General features: G+C 39.3%; 1 protein-coding gene across 1 annotated transcript in view; it reads right to left on the reverse strand.

Annotated features, from left to right (window-relative positions):
• kcnq1.1 (potassium voltage-gated channel, KQT-like subfamily, member 1.1) overlaps nucleotides 1–20,513 on the reverse strand; it is a 59,050-nt gene that overhangs the window by 10,436 nt on the left and 28,101 nt on the right. The window contains exons 6-12 of the mRNA XM_061063511.1: nucleotides 16,419–16,544; nucleotides 12,168–12,278; nucleotides 11,171–11,266; nucleotides 10,861–10,977; nucleotides 9,027–9,156; nucleotides 970–1,002; nucleotides 666–722 (exon numbers count right to left, since the gene is read on the reverse strand). Coding sequence (XP_060919494.1) covers nucleotides 666–722; nucleotides 970–1,002; nucleotides 9,027–9,156; nucleotides 10,861–10,977; nucleotides 11,171–11,266; nucleotides 12,168–12,278; nucleotides 16,419–16,544 — 670 coding nt within the window. The remainder of the gene's footprint in view (nucleotides 1–665; nucleotides 723–969; nucleotides 1,003–9,026; nucleotides 9,157–10,860; nucleotides 10,978–11,170; nucleotides 11,267–12,167; nucleotides 12,279–16,418; nucleotides 16,545–20,513) is intronic.

Below are 20,513 nucleotides of genomic sequence, written 5' to 3' on the forward strand. Positions count from 1 at the left end.
CCAATGGTACCAATCCCTGTTTACACAGAGAATATGAGGCAGGGTTCCCTCAGGACTGGGAAACAATCAATCACAATGACAACACATACGGACAATCAACTCTTCATCCACCTATGGTATTTTCATACTTGCAAAAAACTCGTGATTTTTTTGGGGTGAGCTGCATGTGTGAACACTAACAGCCAAATGTTTGCCTCTGACTTTATCCAGAGTTTCTCCTGCCAGACCCCAAGTAGAATTTCCGTGTTAAGTGTCAAGTGAGCTGATGTGAGAATGCAGCAGGATTTAATCAGAAGAATTTATAGTGAGCGAGTGGGACCTGGTGGCGTTTACTGGCGGCAATTGGTGCACGCAACCGTTGCCATTGTCAGACTGTTTTTTTACATCATGTCTTGCCACGGAAACCCCCCCACCACCCTTCCCATCGAACATGCACATCCCGCTATAAGGTGCATGTGTGAACAGCCAGGTCAGGAAGATTTAAGGCTACTTTAGGGTGGGATGAAACATATTCAAGAGAACACTTTTTATGAAAGATGCTATCATATTAAACCTTTACACTCTTAGATCCAGCATTGGACATATCAGAAGTTCAAACTCTGGTCAACTCTTCCGCTGAACCATGTGATGCACAACCTACTGACATTCATATGACGTGATTTTACCTGGAGGCTGTGAGCTGAAGTGAACGGAAGAGAGAGACGGCCAGGACTGCTGGTGATCTGAGGCACAAGTGAAGAGAAACCGGTGATCAATGTTTACCACAGAGCAAAAAAAAAGGACAACAGCAACAAATACGACAAAGATAAAGTTTTGTATTGATGACTCACAAAACTTTAGTATCATTAAAAGGATCATGCAGTGATCTAAAGAACCATGTTGGTAGAGAAGACGAATAAAGGTGCTGTTTTCATGGACGGTGAGAGTACAGACGACATGTGCAGGACGTGGACACTAACAGCAGCTCACCACATCCTCCCAAAGTCTGGGATCCTGCTATACCTGGTACACGAACAACCCACCAAGGGGGGGGGGGGGGGGTAAAAAGACAAGAAAAAGAAAAGAGCCCATTATGTTACAGAAAAGAATCAGGTTTAAGGACAGAGAAAAAAAAAGGGCAGAAACCTGAGAGATGTTATGAGTGAAAAATAAATAAAGGAAACCAAACATTAAAGAGACTTAAAAGAAAGGGGTTGGGTGGCCACAACCTGCCAGAACAGCTTCAATATCCATAAACAATGACTCTACATGTCTCTGGACTTGACTGGAGGAATGGAAATCATTTTTTAAAATGATTTTTTTGATGATGAACCAACTGTTATGATGATGGCGGTTGAGAGTCTGTCTAAAATATGGCCGACTGAACTCTTTGTGACTGAAGCCATCTGCTCCCTGACGATAAACCCTCTTTCAAAGTCACTCAGATCTTTTTTCTTTTGTCACCTTATACAATCAAATAAACAAGGCGGACCTGCTCACTAGTTTTAAACACGTCACAGAGGATGTTAAATGCCGAAGAGCCCCCTGTGTAGAAGCATCTGCGACGTCTCTCTAATTCTTTCCTCGTGTTTTTTTTTCTTTAAATTGTCACCCTGCTGATCATACAGAGACGTGCCATCTATTATTGGCATAATGAGAAAATTCATTATTAAAATATATCAAACATCCTCAAGTAGGAGTCAAACTAAACCTTTATAACACTATAGCACGTTTTTTTACTGTGATGCATGTCATTCCCCACTCTCTCTCCCAATGTCCATTGTTTATTCTTAATAAAGGCAAAAGCCAAAATAAACATTTAAAAATTGCTGTATTCTAGTTGTATAAATTGTACTTAAATATTTAGTGAAAATACACTCAGTATAACATTTTAGTCAATAAAATACATTCCATTATTATGCTGTTTATCCCTGGCTGGTGTTGCTGGACGTTTTATTCGTGCAGCATGTAATGGAGTTATTATCGGTGTCCAGCTAGACAGTGAGTAGTGTCCACCATGTTTTTTCTTTCTGTGCCAATGAGCTCACTATATAATCCACTACAGAGAACTCCCTAGGAAGTAGGGAGTACTAGATGAGTATGTGATATCAGAAACGGCCTTTGTCCCTGGATTCCCACAAAATGTTTTCTTGTTTTGAAATGAACATTTTTTTGCGGTCCAGCTCATGTGTGGTCGTCTCTCCAATGCCCAATCTTGACTTGGGCTGTGACAGTAGTCTAATTATCTCATTCTTTAAGTACTAGAATCAATGTTTACAATCTAAACAATGTAAGCTATAGAGCAGCAGAGCCACATACTATAAAGCTGCAAACTTTCATTTCAAATGGAAAACACTTGGTTTATGCTGTCTGAAAATCCATACAGGACAATTATTTTAGCTGACAGTTTGGGAAAGCAGCTCGGCTCCTGAGCCACCATCACTGTGCATTCAGTCAATAACATCACACACCAGATGGCAATGTGGCAATTAAATGAAATGATTCACACTTAAAAGCAACATGGTAAATTGTAACATGTGCAGTGCGACCTGTAGAATTAATTTAGCCCAAAATCCGAGACACTGATTTTCATCTAACATGAAGCAAACAGACATTCATAAATCCTTGAAACTGGGCAAATTAAATTCTGCTGTTTCACACTGAAAAGTGAGTGCAAAGTAGAACTGTTTGCAGATACATGTTGGGGGCAGCACTGCAGTCACGCTTCTAGGCAGCTCTTCAGTTAACCAGCTGGTGTAAAAGAAAAAGGTTATATAACTAAGCACAACAAAGAGAGCGATCCAATTAGTGGTTCACATAATATAGACACGCTAAAAGTACCCATATTTATCTTTTTGGAGAGGAGAGTAAACAGACTGCACCCACTATCTCATTTTGTTCATCCATATTCATCCATTAATGCCCTCCATGCAGCGCTGATCATAAAAAATGATGATGATTCACATGAATCTTGTTGAAAGCTAGGGTTCACAGAAAAACGTTGAATACCAAATTAGATGAAGAAAACATTGAGGGGCACAATCAGGGATAAAATGAATAAATTAGAAAACGAAATATATATAAATATATATAACAAGAAGCATTTCAAAGATGTTACTGAATAAGTTAGTGTTTGAAACTGTAGAAAAGTTGTAGATCAAATCAAACAACTCTGTCAATTCTTTTCAATACTTTTAGAAAGAAAGGAAGAACAATACGACACAATGACAGCTGGGATCAGTTCAAGCCCCGCGACCCGAACGGAAAAAGCAGATAATGGATGGATGGATACTCATTTTTGTGTCTAAAGGCTACATATTATGAAAAATACACTTTACCATGGTTTTCTAACACTAATATGTGCTCTGGCTACAAATCCCCCAAATATGAGAAAAGTCCACCTCACTGCTCCACTTTTCAGAAAATGTGTGCTCGAAAAGGCTGTTTAGAGATTCATGACATCACAAAGGGCAGTAACCCCTCCCTCAGGTGGGTGACACTCCCACAGCTAGTGTTTTTATTGCCCATTGAGTCTGCCTTCTCACTGTGAACAACTAGGAATGGTGGAAGAAAGCCCGAGTCACATGTCCTTCCAGAGGGAGGAACACAGCTAATTTGCATTTAAAGGTACAGACACAGAAACAGCCTGTTTGGAACAGGGCTGAAATAGAGGGGTTTATAGACATGATTAAATACAGGATCAGAGTGGATCTTTTTCAAAAAACTTCACAGACATGTCTTAGGGAGCTCTGAGAATGATTTAAACTGGTTGAAAAGGAGTATAATTTGTGAGCTTTAATATCAGCTGAAAGGTGAATTTAAAAAAAGTACAATTTCTTTGCTGTGCAGACTTCTTCTTATTGCTATTTGCATAAACTAAGAGATATTTGGATATGTATTGTAACAAGACTGGAAGTCTGCTCTTTGAGGCTTTTCTCACAACAAACAGGAGATGCTGATGCCAATATCAGGATGTTGACACTCTCAGACTGACATTACTGACAAGAGGAAGTTAAGACGGAGGAAGTAAAGAACATTTTAAGTGAGAGAAATGTTTACCTCCATTATCTATTCATGGGTTAGAGAGCAACATAACACCCTCCATAAGCTCCTTTGTGGATCTTTCAGTTTGCATTGATTGTGATGCTTTAGTGGAGACAGTGGTACCTCTAATCACTTAACTGACCTTGGCTTGTATGTGTGCTATTTGTGTTGCTGATAAAACAACTCATCCTGCTTTCTTAAAATTGTCGAATGTATCACTCAGTCAAAATCTTTCCTGTGGAGAATGTACATAATGGATGTCTCTGCAGTTTGCTTTTAATCAGTTTGTCTGACACCTACCCTGCAGCATTGGTGACAAGCATTAAAATTAACTTTAGAGAAATGATCCGTCTTGTCTCTGAAGGTCTTGATTGCTTTAGAGGCATCAGTAATAATTCCAGTCTGTTTCAAAAACAGCTAAAAACTCTTCACAGGAGCTTCGACACAAAAACGCTGAAGGGTTTAGTTTGGCATTGGTTTTGCAGACATTTAATCATGAACCCAAGTGTTTGGTGTTCCAGTGCCATAACCAGGTATACATTTTAATCACCAAAGTAATTAAATGTCTCCTCTGTGAACCTTGAATATCCAAAGCAAAATTAACTTAAAGCCATCAAATGGTCTAGTCATCGCTATCTCGCTCAAGACAACAAAAAGGTCAACCTCGGGCAGCCTTATAAAAAAAACAAGAGATTACCTAGAGAGCATAATATAGTGTCATATGCTTTGATGTTTCTGTATGTTGTTGATTTTTTTATGCTGTATTCTCACAGGCCCAACCAGGGTCAAAAGTTAAAAATGAGCGATTGCTATAAACTCTCTGTGCAGCACATAGGTTTCATGCTCTGTATTGGTACCATATGTCAAATTGCTTTAAATAAAATACATTTAATTCAATTGAATCTTAAAGTCATGTGGATGCATCCTCTTGAGCCCATGAACATGTGTTTTGGATTTTTGTGTGGATTGAATTGTTAGATTTAAAGGCTTGCTATGCGCCTGTCAGAGCAGAATTTAAGGCCGTAGAAAATATTGTCTTGGTTTAGAATGTTTGTTCTCCTTCAGTTGTAGCCTCCTCTTGCAATGACACTCTGTTATCACGCTCCTAGACACAGCTTCCCTGAGTGGATGGGGCTGTCTCTCTACCCTCCAAGTGGTGGCAGGGCCAATGGTCGGAGGGGTAAAAAAAGCATTTCTGAAACATGTTTGAGCCTCTGAGTGAAACAAGCAGAAGGAGGCGTCATCCTGTCCATGTGAACACAGTGCATAGAACAACAAACCCAGAGGGAGTTTGACTTTACTCTATTTATAGGAAGTAATTACTCCACAATATATTTACAAAAGGTATATTTGATGTCTGCTTTTAGAACGCTGCATATAATGCCTTTAAGATATTAAACTATAAGGCATTACTTAACCTGCTGATGAAAGTCAAAGGATCACCAAAGTCTGTAGAACTTGTACAGGAATAATCTTCTTAGGATAGTGGAAAATTCTTGGAAGTGTATATTAATTAAAGCACTTCATGATTTTGGCTTATTTTTCAGTATATTATTTTAACTGCTGTCATCGACTTGCCTTGTAAGTGACCTCACCCCCTCATCAACGAGTTCACTTATTCCCCATTCTCACATTACTGTAGTTCATCTGCATATATACCAGCCCTCTACACAGCAATTTAGTCAGACTACAAGACTTTCAAAATGTTTACACAATTCTGAGATCAAGATTATGAGAGACTGGCTGGAACAAAAGGTTGGGGAAAAGCAATTATAATTTTCAGGAAGACGTGTGGGGGGCATTCTGTCAGTTCTAATATCTTTAATGCATGTTTTTTTGTCGCTGCGGATGCCTGTATGATTGCACACTTTAAGGTGAAGCATATCTAATTTCATATACAATTGTATTATGACAATAAAGGCTTTCTATTTCTATTGCTTGTGATGTTGGTCCCAGGCACTTGAATGTTAGCAGTTGCTCAAAAACACTGTTAACAGCTGCTGCTTCTTCTCATTAGTTTTCCTGTTATGTGCTTTTCTGTCGCAGCTTTGAAAGTTGTTATACAATCATCCAGATATGAAATCTTAATATGAAACACTTTGGAATAATATGGGTGTCTTCAATAAGTCTATTAGCAGTTCAAGGGGTTTTAGACTGGATCTGTAAGCCCCCTCAAACTACAAGATATTCTGGGCCAAACATCAATACTGACCTAGGTACCTGATCAGATTTCTTCCCTCATTGTTTGGAAGGGTGAATCAGGGTAATTTGGCTGACAGAATTCCTGCAGTCTGAGCCTTGACTTTAGTTATACAGCGCTTATTTATATTTTTCCTGCCTCCCTGTTTCTGATCGCAGCCCGGTTCTGCCTGCTTTGCTCTCGCCTGCTTTGTTGCTGACTGATAGCCTTTTGCCGAACTCTGCCTTGAACTTTTAACCACATAAATGACTGATTGCTTTCAACTGCCTGCGAGTCCTGCTTTTGAGCCTGCTTCTCTGTGTGTGCAGAACCGTGACTGCACTGAAGGCAAAGACATTCGACAAAATTCAAAAAATTCAAAGTGAATTGACGGGGAAATGTGGAATTGCACAACACACAGGCTGACTTAAATGAAACTGGAAGGATACAAAGGATGTGGTTTGAATTGCCTCTGAATATCACTCTCAGCCCTCCACTATTGATCTAGGAGCCCTGAATGTTGTGTGAAGTTTTGTAAGTCCGGCCGTGCACTGCTGGAGTTCACGCTCATCAATGCAACCTCACGTTTTATCGCTGCAATGTGCTCATCCATCTTTAATGGTCCATCTTTAATGTTTGGACTTTGTCGTCTCCGCCTCATGTGGTTTCAACCCCAAACGGCCGCTCAAATCAAAGATTTTCCTTTTACCGTATCACCACTGAATGTGTGGCTATAGCACAGGAGGCATTAGACATTTATTTTCCATGCTTACTAGTATGTGTACCTTGAATGTCACTCTTGAATGCTTATTCTGATTTTTATTTAACCAATTATATACCTCAGAAACTAACCAGAGAGCATTTTTGCTTTTGAAAAGATGTTTAAAAAACGTCAGTGTCCAACATTTAAAGGCTTTATATGCGAGTCTTGCCGCTAGCGCTCTTTATTATGCTCGTATCTTCACACTGCATGTAAATTTACCCGAAATGACCGTGATCTAGAAACACTAGCGTGACATTAAAATAAGCAGTGAGTACAGTATTTTCTTCTTCCTTTCTCTAGTCTCTCAATTAAACAACTTTTATACGCGAGGGGATGAGCCGGCTGGCCATCCGAGCGATGTAAACAAACTGAAGATAGGACTCGGAAAACTCGGAAAGCATCACAGACAGTGGAACTCAGGTGTTACACCCATTGTAGACAGTCATGACTCAGAGAGATATTTTCAGAGGATATACTTGACTTCTATTATATTTAAGTGTGAAAAATATAAAGCCTTTAAAAACGTTCAAAACTGGTTAAAAAGGTTTTTCCCGGCAATTTGAACAAGTTGATTAAACTGCTTTGTTTCAACTAGATCTTGATTCTTGATTCTTGATTCTAGATTCTAGATTCTGCTTCTGTCACAAGACTCCCCATTCATTCACATGCAGCCATTGTCGAGCTATATCTCATATTTATAGTGGCTTAAATGATTGTGTAAGTGACCAGTACATCACAGTCACCAATGAAAAACGTGAACACAGGAGTAGAACTAATTTTTAGCTCATGATTGCCTGTATCCAAGTCTTAACTCTCCAACGTTTGCCATTGACATTTATATAACAGTCACCTCCTGTCAAGTACTGTATGTAAAAATGACATCAGCACCCAGGGGTCTTTCTGTAGTCAGAGGTGTACAGCTTAAGTTTTGCATCTTCTTTAGTCACCTTCTGTGGGGGGTGTTCATAACTGCTGACTTAAGGATGTCTCTGAACCTTGTTGATAACATCATACAGCTCATGGAAAGGCATATTAAGGTTTGTTTTGTACCTGATGGGTTGAAATTATTTCATTGCACAGATGGGATTTCACACCCCACTGCAAAAAGACTTCATTTCTGTTGACTCTTTCAATGCTAAAATTAACTTCTCAATGTTGTGAAACATAATTGTGTTTGTGACACATTGATGTTATAACCATTTTAGCCAATTGAAATATGCTTGAAAAGAGGACTTAGCTGGATTGACCTGATTTCACTCACTTTACAACTGAATTTCAATGTTTAAATCCCATTTGCAATTCAACGAGTTACAGGTTTAACATTTAACGTAAAATCCAGAATATAAGTCGCAACGGTTTACAAGACGCAGTCTGATTTCAGAGCTCTCCCAGAAAGAAAAAAGTGTTTAAACTTTCTACCTGAATGATGATTTCTCTTGTGTTCAGCGAAGTCTACAACATGCATTGTGTACAGCTGTGTCGCTATTTTAGTACCATCTGTTTTCACTTTGTGGAGTTTGCTCTCTTACTAGCTACAGTACGGAAGTTGAGCTCTCAGCCTACGGTGAAAGTTAGTTAGTACCGACAGCCCCCTAGTCACACTGCCTGACTCAGCTGGTCACTCGTTAACTTTAATACAGGAATCTTTCAATCAGAAGAGCAGTGAAGTTTTATTCACTGAAAAATATACCACTGTTTGCTTTAAATGGGTCTGTGTCGCTATCTTTCCCAGCTCAGCATGCAACCAGCCACCATCACACACTGCAAGCGTCACCACTTCATACTATTTCATACTGTTATATTGGTTGCACCAATGTATAAGATGCAGCCAACCTTTTAGAGGAAAAAATAGGTATTAAAAGTGCATTTTTTACACAGGATTTTACAGTACATTTTCTCATTCAGAGACTTTTTAGGATATGGTCAAATATATGATCTTGCTCATTGTAAAATCCAGGCCACTGCACAAGTCTGTTCTTAAATACAGTGTGATGTTGTACATAACATATATTTTTTTGCACTGGTTAAAGTTAACTGGAACACAGTTAGTCTTGTTTTTACCTGTCCCCACAGTGCTGTAAACGTCAGAGGTCAGCTCCCTCCCACTATCGAACGCAGAGTCGTAGGTGATGCTGGGAGCTGTGGCAGCAGGGCTGCTGTTGGTGCTCTTCAACATCTTCCTATTCTTCACCTCCACAAGAAATTGAAAAGTGTTCCTATGAATAAATGTCCTTATTGGGTTGGCACCAGAGTGAAAGACATTCAAAATGATGTTCTCCTAATGTTTAAGTCAAAATGTGAAGAGAGTCGTCATTTTAAACATGCAGATATACAAAGAAATGTCAACCTATCAGCTCTCCTTAAACATGAAACACTTTGAATTGCCTTGTTGTTGAAATGCGCTATATAAATAAACTTGCCTTGCCTCGCCTTACATGACCTAAACATTTGTGCTGTGCATCAAAGTTAATAAGCTAACTGTCTGTGGTTGCATATTTAATGTGTTAATAGAGTCAATAACACAATAAAGGAGTCGTGACTGATGTACTTCTCTATTTTTGTTGCCAGATGCATCTATAAGCAATGATTAATGGTTTGATTGAGGGTCTGCGTGCAGGAGTAGAGAAGTTATTATTACTCTGATAGTCATAAGCCCCTTTCAGACATTCACCGCACTCCTGAAAATGTGCAGACATATCTCCATGGGAAAATGCAGACATCCAGATCCCCTGACTTGTGCAAAGACCGTCTCATGTCTGGATGAGCTAATCTGTGAATACAGCAGGTAATAGGGCGGCTGTGGCTCAGTTGGTAGAGTCAGGCTTCTCTCAACCGGAAGGTAGGGGGTTTGACCCCCAGCTCTTGCAGCTACACGTCTGATGTGTCCTTGGGCAAGACACTTGACCCCAAATTGCTTCCGCTGTGTTGATGTTGTATGAATGTGTATGAATTCTTAACAATGAATGTGTTTGAATTTGTTCATACTTATGGACACTCTTCCATCAGTGTGTAAATGGGTGTGGATGGTGTGACCTGCGCTGTACTAGCATAAGTCAGTTTAGTATTTACAATTTAGTTTGGGACATTCACAGCTAGTGGGTAGTTGAATGCATAAAGTCATTCATATTACACAGAGTTTTGCTGCTGTAGTGTCTTTTCTGCTCTCCTGAGTTGACTGTATTTAACTTTTCACTCATATATTTTGCAGATATGTTGTAGTGATAGCAATGCAAAAACATCCCCGTCTTTATGAGGAGTCCCTCCTCTTCCTTCTCCTCCAGCAGACTCTACCCAGACAAGACTTTTAAATAGTTTAGAATGGTGTCAAATCTGTGTGTGTGAAAGGGAAAGTCTAGACAGTATGCTGACCCGATTGTCTGAAGATTGTTCACACTTTAAATGTGACTTCGCTGTGTGCCTGTTATTTTGCAAAGTCTCCAGGGAGATCTTCTTCCATGCAAACATTGTATACATGAGTGTTGGCATGGTCTGTTCTGGTCTGTTCAGAAATACTGAATAATTAATATGAATTTTATATTTTTCTGCTGGCTTTTGTCTTGGTTGCATATCTTTACTTTTCTTCAATATCTATATATATATATATATATATATATATATATATATATATTTCAAATTTGATAGAAACATTAAAGAGTAGATTCTAGTCCCTGAAGGGTTTCTCTGCAGGATAGTTCCTTTTCTTTACTGAATCAAACTAAATCAAAACTTCCTTTAAATAAAAGAAGAATGTTGCAACCTTCGTGAATGCAGAATTAAAAACAGTGTTGCAGTCCTGTTGCTTCATACAACATTGGTTTTCACCTCTGTGTATACGATAAACTGGAAACTGAATACGAGAAGCAGTCATAGTGAAATCTTTCAAATAATTACTAACCGATTTCTTGGGATTCTGGGTGAACAGAGCGGAGGTGGGGAAGCTGGATTTCTTCCTCAAAAACATCTTGAATGTGGCGGAATCCGAGTTCTCCAAAGCAAAACATCTCCACGCTGTCTGGAGGGGCATGAAAAAGCAATATATTGGTTGGACAGGACAAATTTCACACGGACTCGACTGCCATGCAGCAAAGAGAGTAAGGGTTACATGAAAGGATGGGCTCAATAATAAGGCTGGGGCTGCCAGACACTTCAGTCCCCCCGGCTGTGCTGTGTTTCTGTTTGTGTGTTTTTTTTTGGTGGACAAATACCTGAATGAGACAGGCAGCTGCAGGGATCTGCCTATTGAAGTGTTTCTGTCTTTGCTTCTGCTGCACCTTGAGGGCGAAGCCTGATCCTAAGATTCCCTGTGAAAAACAGCACAGCACAGTTACTGCTCATTAATTCAGTTTTAACGACACACTTAGAGGCGGTGGAGACAGAAATAAACACAAAGTTAACCAAAAATGATGGGAATATGCGCTGCTGAAACATTAAAGTCTATTACTCAGCGTGTTCATTAACTCAAAGTAATACATTTCATGTAATCACTGAGTCTTTTTCACGGCTAAAGCTGGGTTTCTTTGTCGGCAAGACTTTGTAAAATAGTTTTCTGAGTTTCATTTCACTTTAAATTGAAAACTGATTGATACACATTTCATTTGTGCCATTATGATTATTTAACATCCATTAATTAACCAGATAGTTGTTATAAGATCTGAAATATGTGAGGAGACTGTCCTCAGACATTCATAGAAGAAATGAGCCGCTGAATGGGAATGGATTTTGCTTTAGTAAAAAACCTTGCAAGAGATCTGTAGTACAAATGCAAACCCATTGTATGTCTTGTCAAGGTCCTTACAGCACTTAATGCACAGGATTAAGAAAGAATGTATGAAACTCTCAGCTCTCTGTTATCTAATCTTAAACCCTTGTAAGTCCTCGCTGCGGCTAGTAGAGCATGTCTGAACCAGCTTTGATAAATACATTTGTGGTTGACACATAAATCATACATACACTTAAGCCTAAATCAGACACTCCATGTTTTCTTCGACACTTGAAAGACTTAATTAAATATTTATTACAGTGCAAATTCATCTGAAGGAAATAGTTAGATGTTCAAAACTATTATTCGATCAGGAATTTACTTCTCAATTGGCAATATTCATGTGGAAGGAAGCAATAGAGATGATTTTGAGGATTTGAGGATTTAAAACTGACACAAACCAAAAATATGTTCTGCATCTTAAATCTCTAAGCTTCACTTACTGCAGGCAGGGCAAAGAAGGAAATGGCAAAGACTGAGAAACAGGATGCAATGCTCTTTCCGATCCAGGTTGTTGGAACTATGTCTCCATATCCAATGGTAGTCACTGTCACCTTTTGAGAAAACACAAGAAGGAAAGCAAAAACTATTTCTGGCATGTATAAAGCTCATACTATAACTTAGCTTCATGTATCATGGTGTGCAAACTATCACTTGCTGTAAGGAAGTTTCTGACACATGTCAACAGATGATGGCTTTTTGCTTGGTTCTGCCGGTCAAGAGGACATCTTTTCTTGCCGCTGTTGCCAAATGTTGTGTTTGCCCATGTTGGGCTCCAGTTGGATCTCTTTAAGTAATATAACAAACAGTACAATATAGACCTCGGCGGTATTCCATCAACATAGCTTAAGAAAGCCAGGCTCACCTGAAAAAGTCAGAATGAAAGTAACGTCATCTCCCAATCCAGCCTCAAGTCGTTCCATGAACACAATCCAGCTTTATTTAATCAAGGCTGACACAAGACCGGCTTGCATAGCCTCGCTTTGTGCACGCACCCAAGGTTTATAAGAAGCCCAAATGAATGGATGGATGAAAAGACGATCAAATTGGTCACAGAGGGGAAAGTTCCAGCGACGTTTTTTTGAACAGCTGAACGAACGCTGCTGATTGAGTCGGGGGAAGAATTTGAAAAGTTGAATGCTAAAAGAAGGCGAAACTGCAGACATTAATAAGGCTCTGCTGGTCTTTTTGTGTCCTGAGATAACTTTTGTTACGATTTGTCACTTTATAAATAAAAATTGATGGATTGATTGATTGATTGATGGTGCTATTACAGAAAGTCAGGAGGCAACCAAAGTGAGCAGACTAGACTTCACCCTTGAGGCAATATAAATGTTATGTACAAGTTTAATGGCAATCCATCAATTGGTTACTTCAGTCGAGACCAAATGATGGATTGACTGAACGGCTGATGTTGCCCTCAGAAAAGTCAAGTCAATAGCGTGGCAAATTAAAAACACTGAAAGGATATTTTTGGAACAATAGTCACACAGGTTCAAAAGGAAAAAAGTTGAAATGCTACTGTAAGAGGGAGGGGGGTAGATTGGGTTGCAAGTCACCATTTCCTTTGAGTCCTCATTTCTGGGGACATAACCCGGAGGCTGAACACCTTCCTTCTGGTGTAGTAGACCCAGCAGCGCCTGTTTTTTTTTTGTTTTGTTTTTTTACCAAGGAGCCTGAGGTGCAACAGACTCCAAAAACTGCTGATGAATTTCTACCGCTGCACTTCAGAGAGTATCAGGACACACTGCTGTACAGTCTACTGTAGCTGCAGTGCTGCCGACTGAAAATACTGCACTGATAAGCAACAGCTTAGTATAGATGGAATGCTTCCCTCTCGCAAACCTGAGAGAAATCCATTCTCAACAAACAGGCCATAAACATCAAGAAATACTCCAACCCTCCGCCCCCTCAACAGCAAATTCCAAACTGGAGCAGCTGTGGCTCCACAGCAGACTGGGTCGGCTTCTAATAGGTTGAGGATGATTGGCGGAACGATGCTGAGCTCCTGCAGCCCGAGTGTTGAAGTGTCCTTGGGCAACACTGAACCCCAAATTGCTCCCGCAGGCATAGCCATCACTGTGTGGCACATAGCAGTCTGCTGTTAGTTAATGAATGTGTGTGTGAGGGTAAATGTTGCAGTGAAGGAAAAAATGCTTTTAATTGGTGAAAGTTTATTCACCATTTAATTGCTGTTGCAAATGGAAGTGCAATAACTGTAAGTGTTAACGTACAATCTCATATTTTCATGTTTAATGAACAGTGATTATTTTCTATCTATACCATCTTTAATGTCTACATCATTTCCACAGAGCACCCCGGCCACCTGTTTTCAGCAATATGTAACTATGGCAGAGGGCCAAGGTTCTATCTCAATAAGTGCGTACGGCTTTACTGCACTATTGTTCACACACCAGCCTTCAGCTAGAATGAAGTTGGTCCGTTCTTTTTGTTTCAATGGCTGAGGCTAAGACATGGAAGAGGACAGTGATAAATAACTAATGGAGAAAAGGAGTGACCGAGCAAGAAGCTGGACTAGAGTAAATATTTTACCTCGAAAGACACTGAGGTTTCCCTCATCTACAGTGACGTCGAGCTCACAGCATAAAAGTGGGGACACAAATAAAAGTGAGTAAGAAAAAAAATCAGCTAAAAAGAAAACAGTTAAATATCCAGAAAACAGCCAGCAACACAGCTAAAAATATTACATGTTACAAATTGATGCACAATGGTCCGTTACTATGGCCTTAAATGCTATAAACCTAATCCCTTCATTATGTTGCTTTAAATTGGCTTAACTAAAAAATACATTGGTAGAGTGGGCGTGGCCCGACTTTAAGTTGCCTCTCTCCTTTTGCATTTGTTAAGACTTCTCTTTCAGATTAAGATGGCCCAACTTTTCTACCAGTTAAAATGAATTGATGACGTTATGCATAGCCTACTTTGTTTGTCCTCCTCCATTTTTTCTTCCGCTGAGTAGTTTCCCTAACATTATCCTACATAATTGCAAATGTGAGTTTGTGATTATTCAACTATCTATATATTTAATGATTCATACATTCTATTCTTTAAATGTATGTATGCTGCAATAGTGGACAGCTGAACACAATTTCTTGCCTTGTGCAAGCAACAATGACGTACTCATTCAAGGTGATATTTTTCTGGGGATAATGCTCTGTTAACATGTTTGTGATTTGACTTAGACTTCACCTTAAAGACTTACCAAACAGCTATGGTTAGGTATGATCAATCTACTTTGAGTTTTAACTGTAGAGCTCTTTCCCTTCGACCATTGCATTTCTCTGACCGTCATTTTGCTCATGTAGAGGGTTCACAGTACAGGTTGTGACTTTAAGAGTGTGGACCCTGACCTACTAAAACCCAGGGTAAATAATGCTTAAGCACAGTAAGTAATCCTTCACATACGAGAGCAGTTGTAATAACTCTACTGTGTGTGCGTATGGTTTTTTAATATCAGAGTCCCAGAAGTTTCCAAGAAGCAGTGTGGGCGGTGACTTATTGTCTGAAAATAAAATTTCATCCCATATTCTCCACTACTTGTTTTTTTCTGTTTGTATTAGCGGCCCACTGGATGTGCCCAAGGGTTTTCACACTACTCCTACTGTAACAACAGTAGTACAGATAAAACAGAGTCTATATTCGACCTTTCACTTTCAAAAAACTGTTTGTAAAGAGTCAGTGTATTCTGCAAAACCTGACTTTTGGCAAGCTGGAGAAGTCAGTAAAACAATATTTAGAGGATGAGTCATTACAACTCTCTTTAAAAGACAATGCAATTAAAATCTTTGTCAATGGTAGCGCTAACGTGTAACAGAGCTCTGTGTCTCCGATCAGATGTGATCACAAACATTTCAAGGTGATGGCTATTTAGAATAACAATTAAGAATCTTAGATCAGTTACACAAATTAAATGAATAATTAAAAGATTACATTACTTAAAGGCAGGGTTGGTAATTTTCTCCAGATAGATTACACTTAGGAAGATTTTGGTTGAAATTGTCTTTAGGTACTGACAGAAATGAATAACTCAGGTGCTCTGAAAAAGGAACGACGAAAATCTGTCATCTGTAGCAGTTGTTAGCCTGTAAAAACTTCAACCAATGTCTGCCACGAGGTACCAATCTGATGAACCAATCACGCCTCCCCGTCTCCCTGCTCGTTCTCTACCTCTTGTGTGCACTAGCCCTCGCTCAAAACGCGTCACAGATGACAGAGTTTATACTCTGAGTTTGTCGTTGGTCGTTGTGAGTAGTAAAATAGTCATGTTTTGTTTTTTACATGCATTATGAAAAAGTTTAGTGTTTACTTACCGCTGAATGAGACATGAGACGACGTATTTTCTACACAATGAAAGCAATGAGCTGAGGTCCGCTTATGGAGCAACGGCGCTCGTGGCTTTTGAGGCAGCACAGAGGGGAGGGGGTGAGTGTAGAAGGAGCACTGAGGGAATGTTACTTTCAAAATCATGCTAGTTTAAAAAAAATACCAACCCTGAATTTAAATGATAAAAGTATTAACTGGTAATCTGGAGAAAAGTTTTCATATCGCTATCGATCTAATGTCAGACCGTCACACTCAGCAGGTGGCTAGCTTAGCATAGCATAGAGCCTAGAAACAAGAGGTAATTTACCATACTTTTGCATGCAAAAAAATACACACACAGGACCACTTACCACTCCCCACCACAGGGCATCAGCGTAGTTTTCAAAACCTGTATTTTCTTCTTTCTCTGCCAGGTAGACAAAGTACGAGGCAAAGATCAGGCTCAGAAATCCAATGTACAAGGTAGTGATCAGCTCCTGAAATGCACACAAACATTACACATTGAAAATACAAACACAAACACAACTTATCTTAAAATAAATTGTTAGACAATTTGATTGGAAGTGTGTGAATCTATATGGACTTTCTTATGCAATCCTTGCTTATTGTCATATTATCAGTCGATCATTTATCTGCCTGGAGTCTAGTGTCGCTGACTTTGCAAATGATAGGACATATGGTTATGAATATTCATGTAAATCTGCTATGAATGTGATGATTGAAATCTTTTTATGAGTGTTTATCTGTCTCGGCTTGACAGCTTAAAATGGATTCACACAGTTTAAGCTCAGTGGCTACTTATCACTTTATAAAATAAGACATGAATTATTCTGGATTTTTTTCAGTTGTCATTAATTTCCTGTAAAAACTAAAACCTTCAATGCCCTTTTGTCCTTTTCTTTAAACTTTCTAACGTCCTGCATGCTGCTCCGAGGCTGAAGTTCAATCTTATATTTTAGGTCAGGTAAATCTTTTCAAATTGGGTATCGCATTAATATTGTTTTGTATTTTAAAAGAGGCTCAAAACAAAAAGGAAAGTGAGAATTCTTGCTGTTCTTTTATTTATACCTACATCAATTAATTCTGCCCTATTGAGGCACACTCACATATCCATGCAAGCTAAGGGGTGAATAAAACATTTGCTTCTGGTGGCGAAGGCATATTCACATCTCTGCTTTGCATGGAGTTTAACTTTTAAAACTTTTTTTTAAACTATGAGCGGTGCCCCAATTCAGGGGCTGCATCCTTCAAAAGACACTTTTTAAAAAATAGGATTTTAGTGTAAGCCTTATATGTAGAGAAAGACAATGGGTAGAGTAGGACACTGGGACAAGAGAGTGGAGAATGACATGTGGCAAAAGTATTCAAGATAGAAGTCAAACCCGTATAATACATTTAAAAATGTAAGTTTTTGATTTTAACTCAATCCAATAGGTAGTGATACAAATATTTTAAAAAACAGAAGAGGCCTGGAAACTTCTTATTAGCTTATAAAAACAGGTTGAGTTACATAACGTTTAGTCAGCTGGGCTAGAGCTGGAGCATTTGTCAACCATTTGTATGGAAGGTATGCTTGGTAAGGTAACCTTAAAGGTTAAGGGCAGTAACAGCTGGTGACACAAACAGAAAATCATCTGTAGACCAGACCGTCTCATATCAGTTTGGCCTGAGTGGTCTACGCAGGCCATGAATGCAAGGTCCTTAGAAGGATGCTTCCCCTGAATTGGGACACAGCTTATAAACAGGATAAGTCGTGTCCTCGACTGAAGGGGAGGAAGTGTGTGTCTGACCTCACTTGGCACTGCTCACATTCAGAACTACAAGGTAAAACTTTAGCCCCAGCAGGCACAGGTCTGCCTCCCTGGAAATGTGTGACTGTGTCCTCACTCTCCTGTGGTGACAGACCTGACTCACCCGTTGCACGTCCCCTCTGATTATTATTATAGCAGCATTAATACCAGCCCACATCTGACTCCCTGCCACATACTCTTTTTTGTTTTGCAAAGCATTTGTTTGTTTGTTGCTTTTCCTCTTTTTGGTTTCAAGCTCCCCTGATTTTAGTTTGAAAAAACAAAAATTCTGCCTTATTCTTGTTTTTGGATATGAAGTATGTTCTAGCGCCATCGTTGATAAGAATTTTAAATAACATTTAAAATAGCATTCTTACAACAATGGTAAAAGGCTTGCAAACAGGGGCTTAGTCAAACGTAAAAGTCAGGAATCTAGATAGCTGAATAGGATAACCGCTCTTACCTCAGATAGGTTTGTCTCATTACAAGGATAAAACATTGGCTCCATGGTAAAGCATGTGAATAATATCTGCACAGATCCTGGTGTTTATGTACGATTCCCTGAGTGGACATACAGTACGTCCAAACATTGTACTTAGTTTTCCCACGATATTAAGTTATTTCCATTTGTTTTCTCAAGACCTAAACTTTTCTTTCTTGAGCTATCTGACTCTGGTCCTACTGTGATAACGAGCGTACTTCTCGAGAAAAAGACTGAAATTAACTATTTGCAATGGGACAGCCAGCTTTGTAATCCCAATACAACCGGACAAATAGGGTGAGCTCTCCAGAAAAAACAACAACAACCAAAGCTTACTCATTATCAAGGGAATACAGAGACAAATCAAATATATTGATGCATGTCCTATAAGGGCTTCCATGGAGTTGAACGCCTCCATACAGATTAAATGTCAAATATCGGCATTTACTTGCTTTAATTTTTGACTTGAATAAAACATGCAGTCTTTCCCTTAGCTTGGGTGGGATGCAACAATGTCAGACATCATTTAATTCTGAACTCATAGAGTGTGCTTTATTCAAACTGTCATTGACGCTATATATAGTTAAATCCCGGCTGTAGCATAATGTAGATAAAATAACAACTCAGCCATCCAAAAAGTTGCAGTCAACTACTCCCTGATGGACTGTTCTTGTTGTTTTTTTTACAGCCTTTATTGTCTCTTTTTAAAGACCATATGCTAAATTCATCTGGGGTTCCCCTTTGTTGAACTGTGTTTAAAACACAAGAATATTATTCATGTTGGGATGTGTTGCTTTAATAAACAAAACCAGATCAGACACCCACTCTGCAAAGCTGCATCGGTAATCATAAACACTGTCATCGTCAGTATCACTTCCTTTAGCCTTGATTAACATACTTTCTTTTGTCCTTGACTAAAATTAGACTGAAATGTTTACAGCTTTTCAAGTGCTGTTTTGATGTCTACAAAGTGTATTGTTGTTGTTTACATTTATTTAACATTTATTCCTTTTCAAACAGCTGATGTGAATGAAACAACAAAACGATTTGTAGCTTAATGCTTTATGAGTCTGGATGCTCTGAAACTGCGCCGGCTCAGGGGATCAAAAAAGTTACACTTGGGAGCGCCTATAGTTTAGCGGTTATGACCCCTGCACCATCTAGCAGGCAATAGTCCTCAGCGCAGTGGCCGTGGGTACAAATGCGACCTCGACCCTTTGCTGTTTGTCATCCCCCACTCCCTCCTCCCAACATTTCCTGTCTCTCTTCAGCTGTCCAATCTAATAAAGGCAAAAAAGGCCCAAAAAATATATTCGGTTAAATTACACTTGGTTGAGTCTGTACGAGTGGGAAAAAAAAAAAAATGGCAGAGGAGATATTCCCACAGCAGTTCGACTGGGCTAAAATGCCACAAATAAGTCAGCAGGCTGAGATAAATGCAAGAACAGTACAGATTACGAGTGGTCAAAAACATAGGTGCTCATAGTGCAAAAAGGTCAAGAAAAACAGCAGCAAACATTTCAATCATTGACTTTCATCAGTGCTACTGTAGCATTGTGAGCACCGGGTATTTTTGACCACTTGTCTTCATTAAAGAGACTATTTTTCCATTTTTGTGGACTTTTTCCTTAGCCCAGTCCTACTGATGCGCGTGTATCCCCTCTCCTATTTTTTTTTCAAGCTTACCTTTAAGCTTCATTCATCTGAAAATGAACCATTGGTGCATCTGAGTTTATGCTTAAAAGGTTCTCAGAAATAAGCTCTAATCACTAAGGGGACATCGATTGAATTCAGACGAAGACTAAATCATTATAAATCAGTATAAAATGCCAGAGAGCTGATCTCTCCGGGTGTATTTCAAATATTTATGAAGCATCTTATTGCAGATTGAAGCAGGGACCGTCTGTGGTTTGCTTTGCTCAGGAGGTCTAATTGGGCTTGGCTATAATCCTGTCAGGCCGTAATCTCAACCCTTCTTTGTGTATGATCTCTTTTAGTGAAGGATCTCTATGTGCACTCACCTACTTTGTGATTTTAAACTGTGTTTAGCCACTCAGAGTGCTGGAGCACCCGCTGCACCACACTCAACTGAATTCCTGATGAGTGAAATTCTCATTCATGTCTCGTCCCAAAACTGTCACTCCCAAATTTCTTTTAAGGGTGCCACGGAGGAG

Source organism: Labrus mixtus, chromosome 1 (genome assembly GCF_963584025.1).
Source record: "Labrus mixtus chromosome 1, fLabMix1.1, whole genome shotgun sequence".
NCBI classification, from domain to species: domain Eukaryota; kingdom Metazoa; phylum Chordata; class Actinopteri; order Labriformes; family Labridae; genus Labrus; species Labrus mixtus.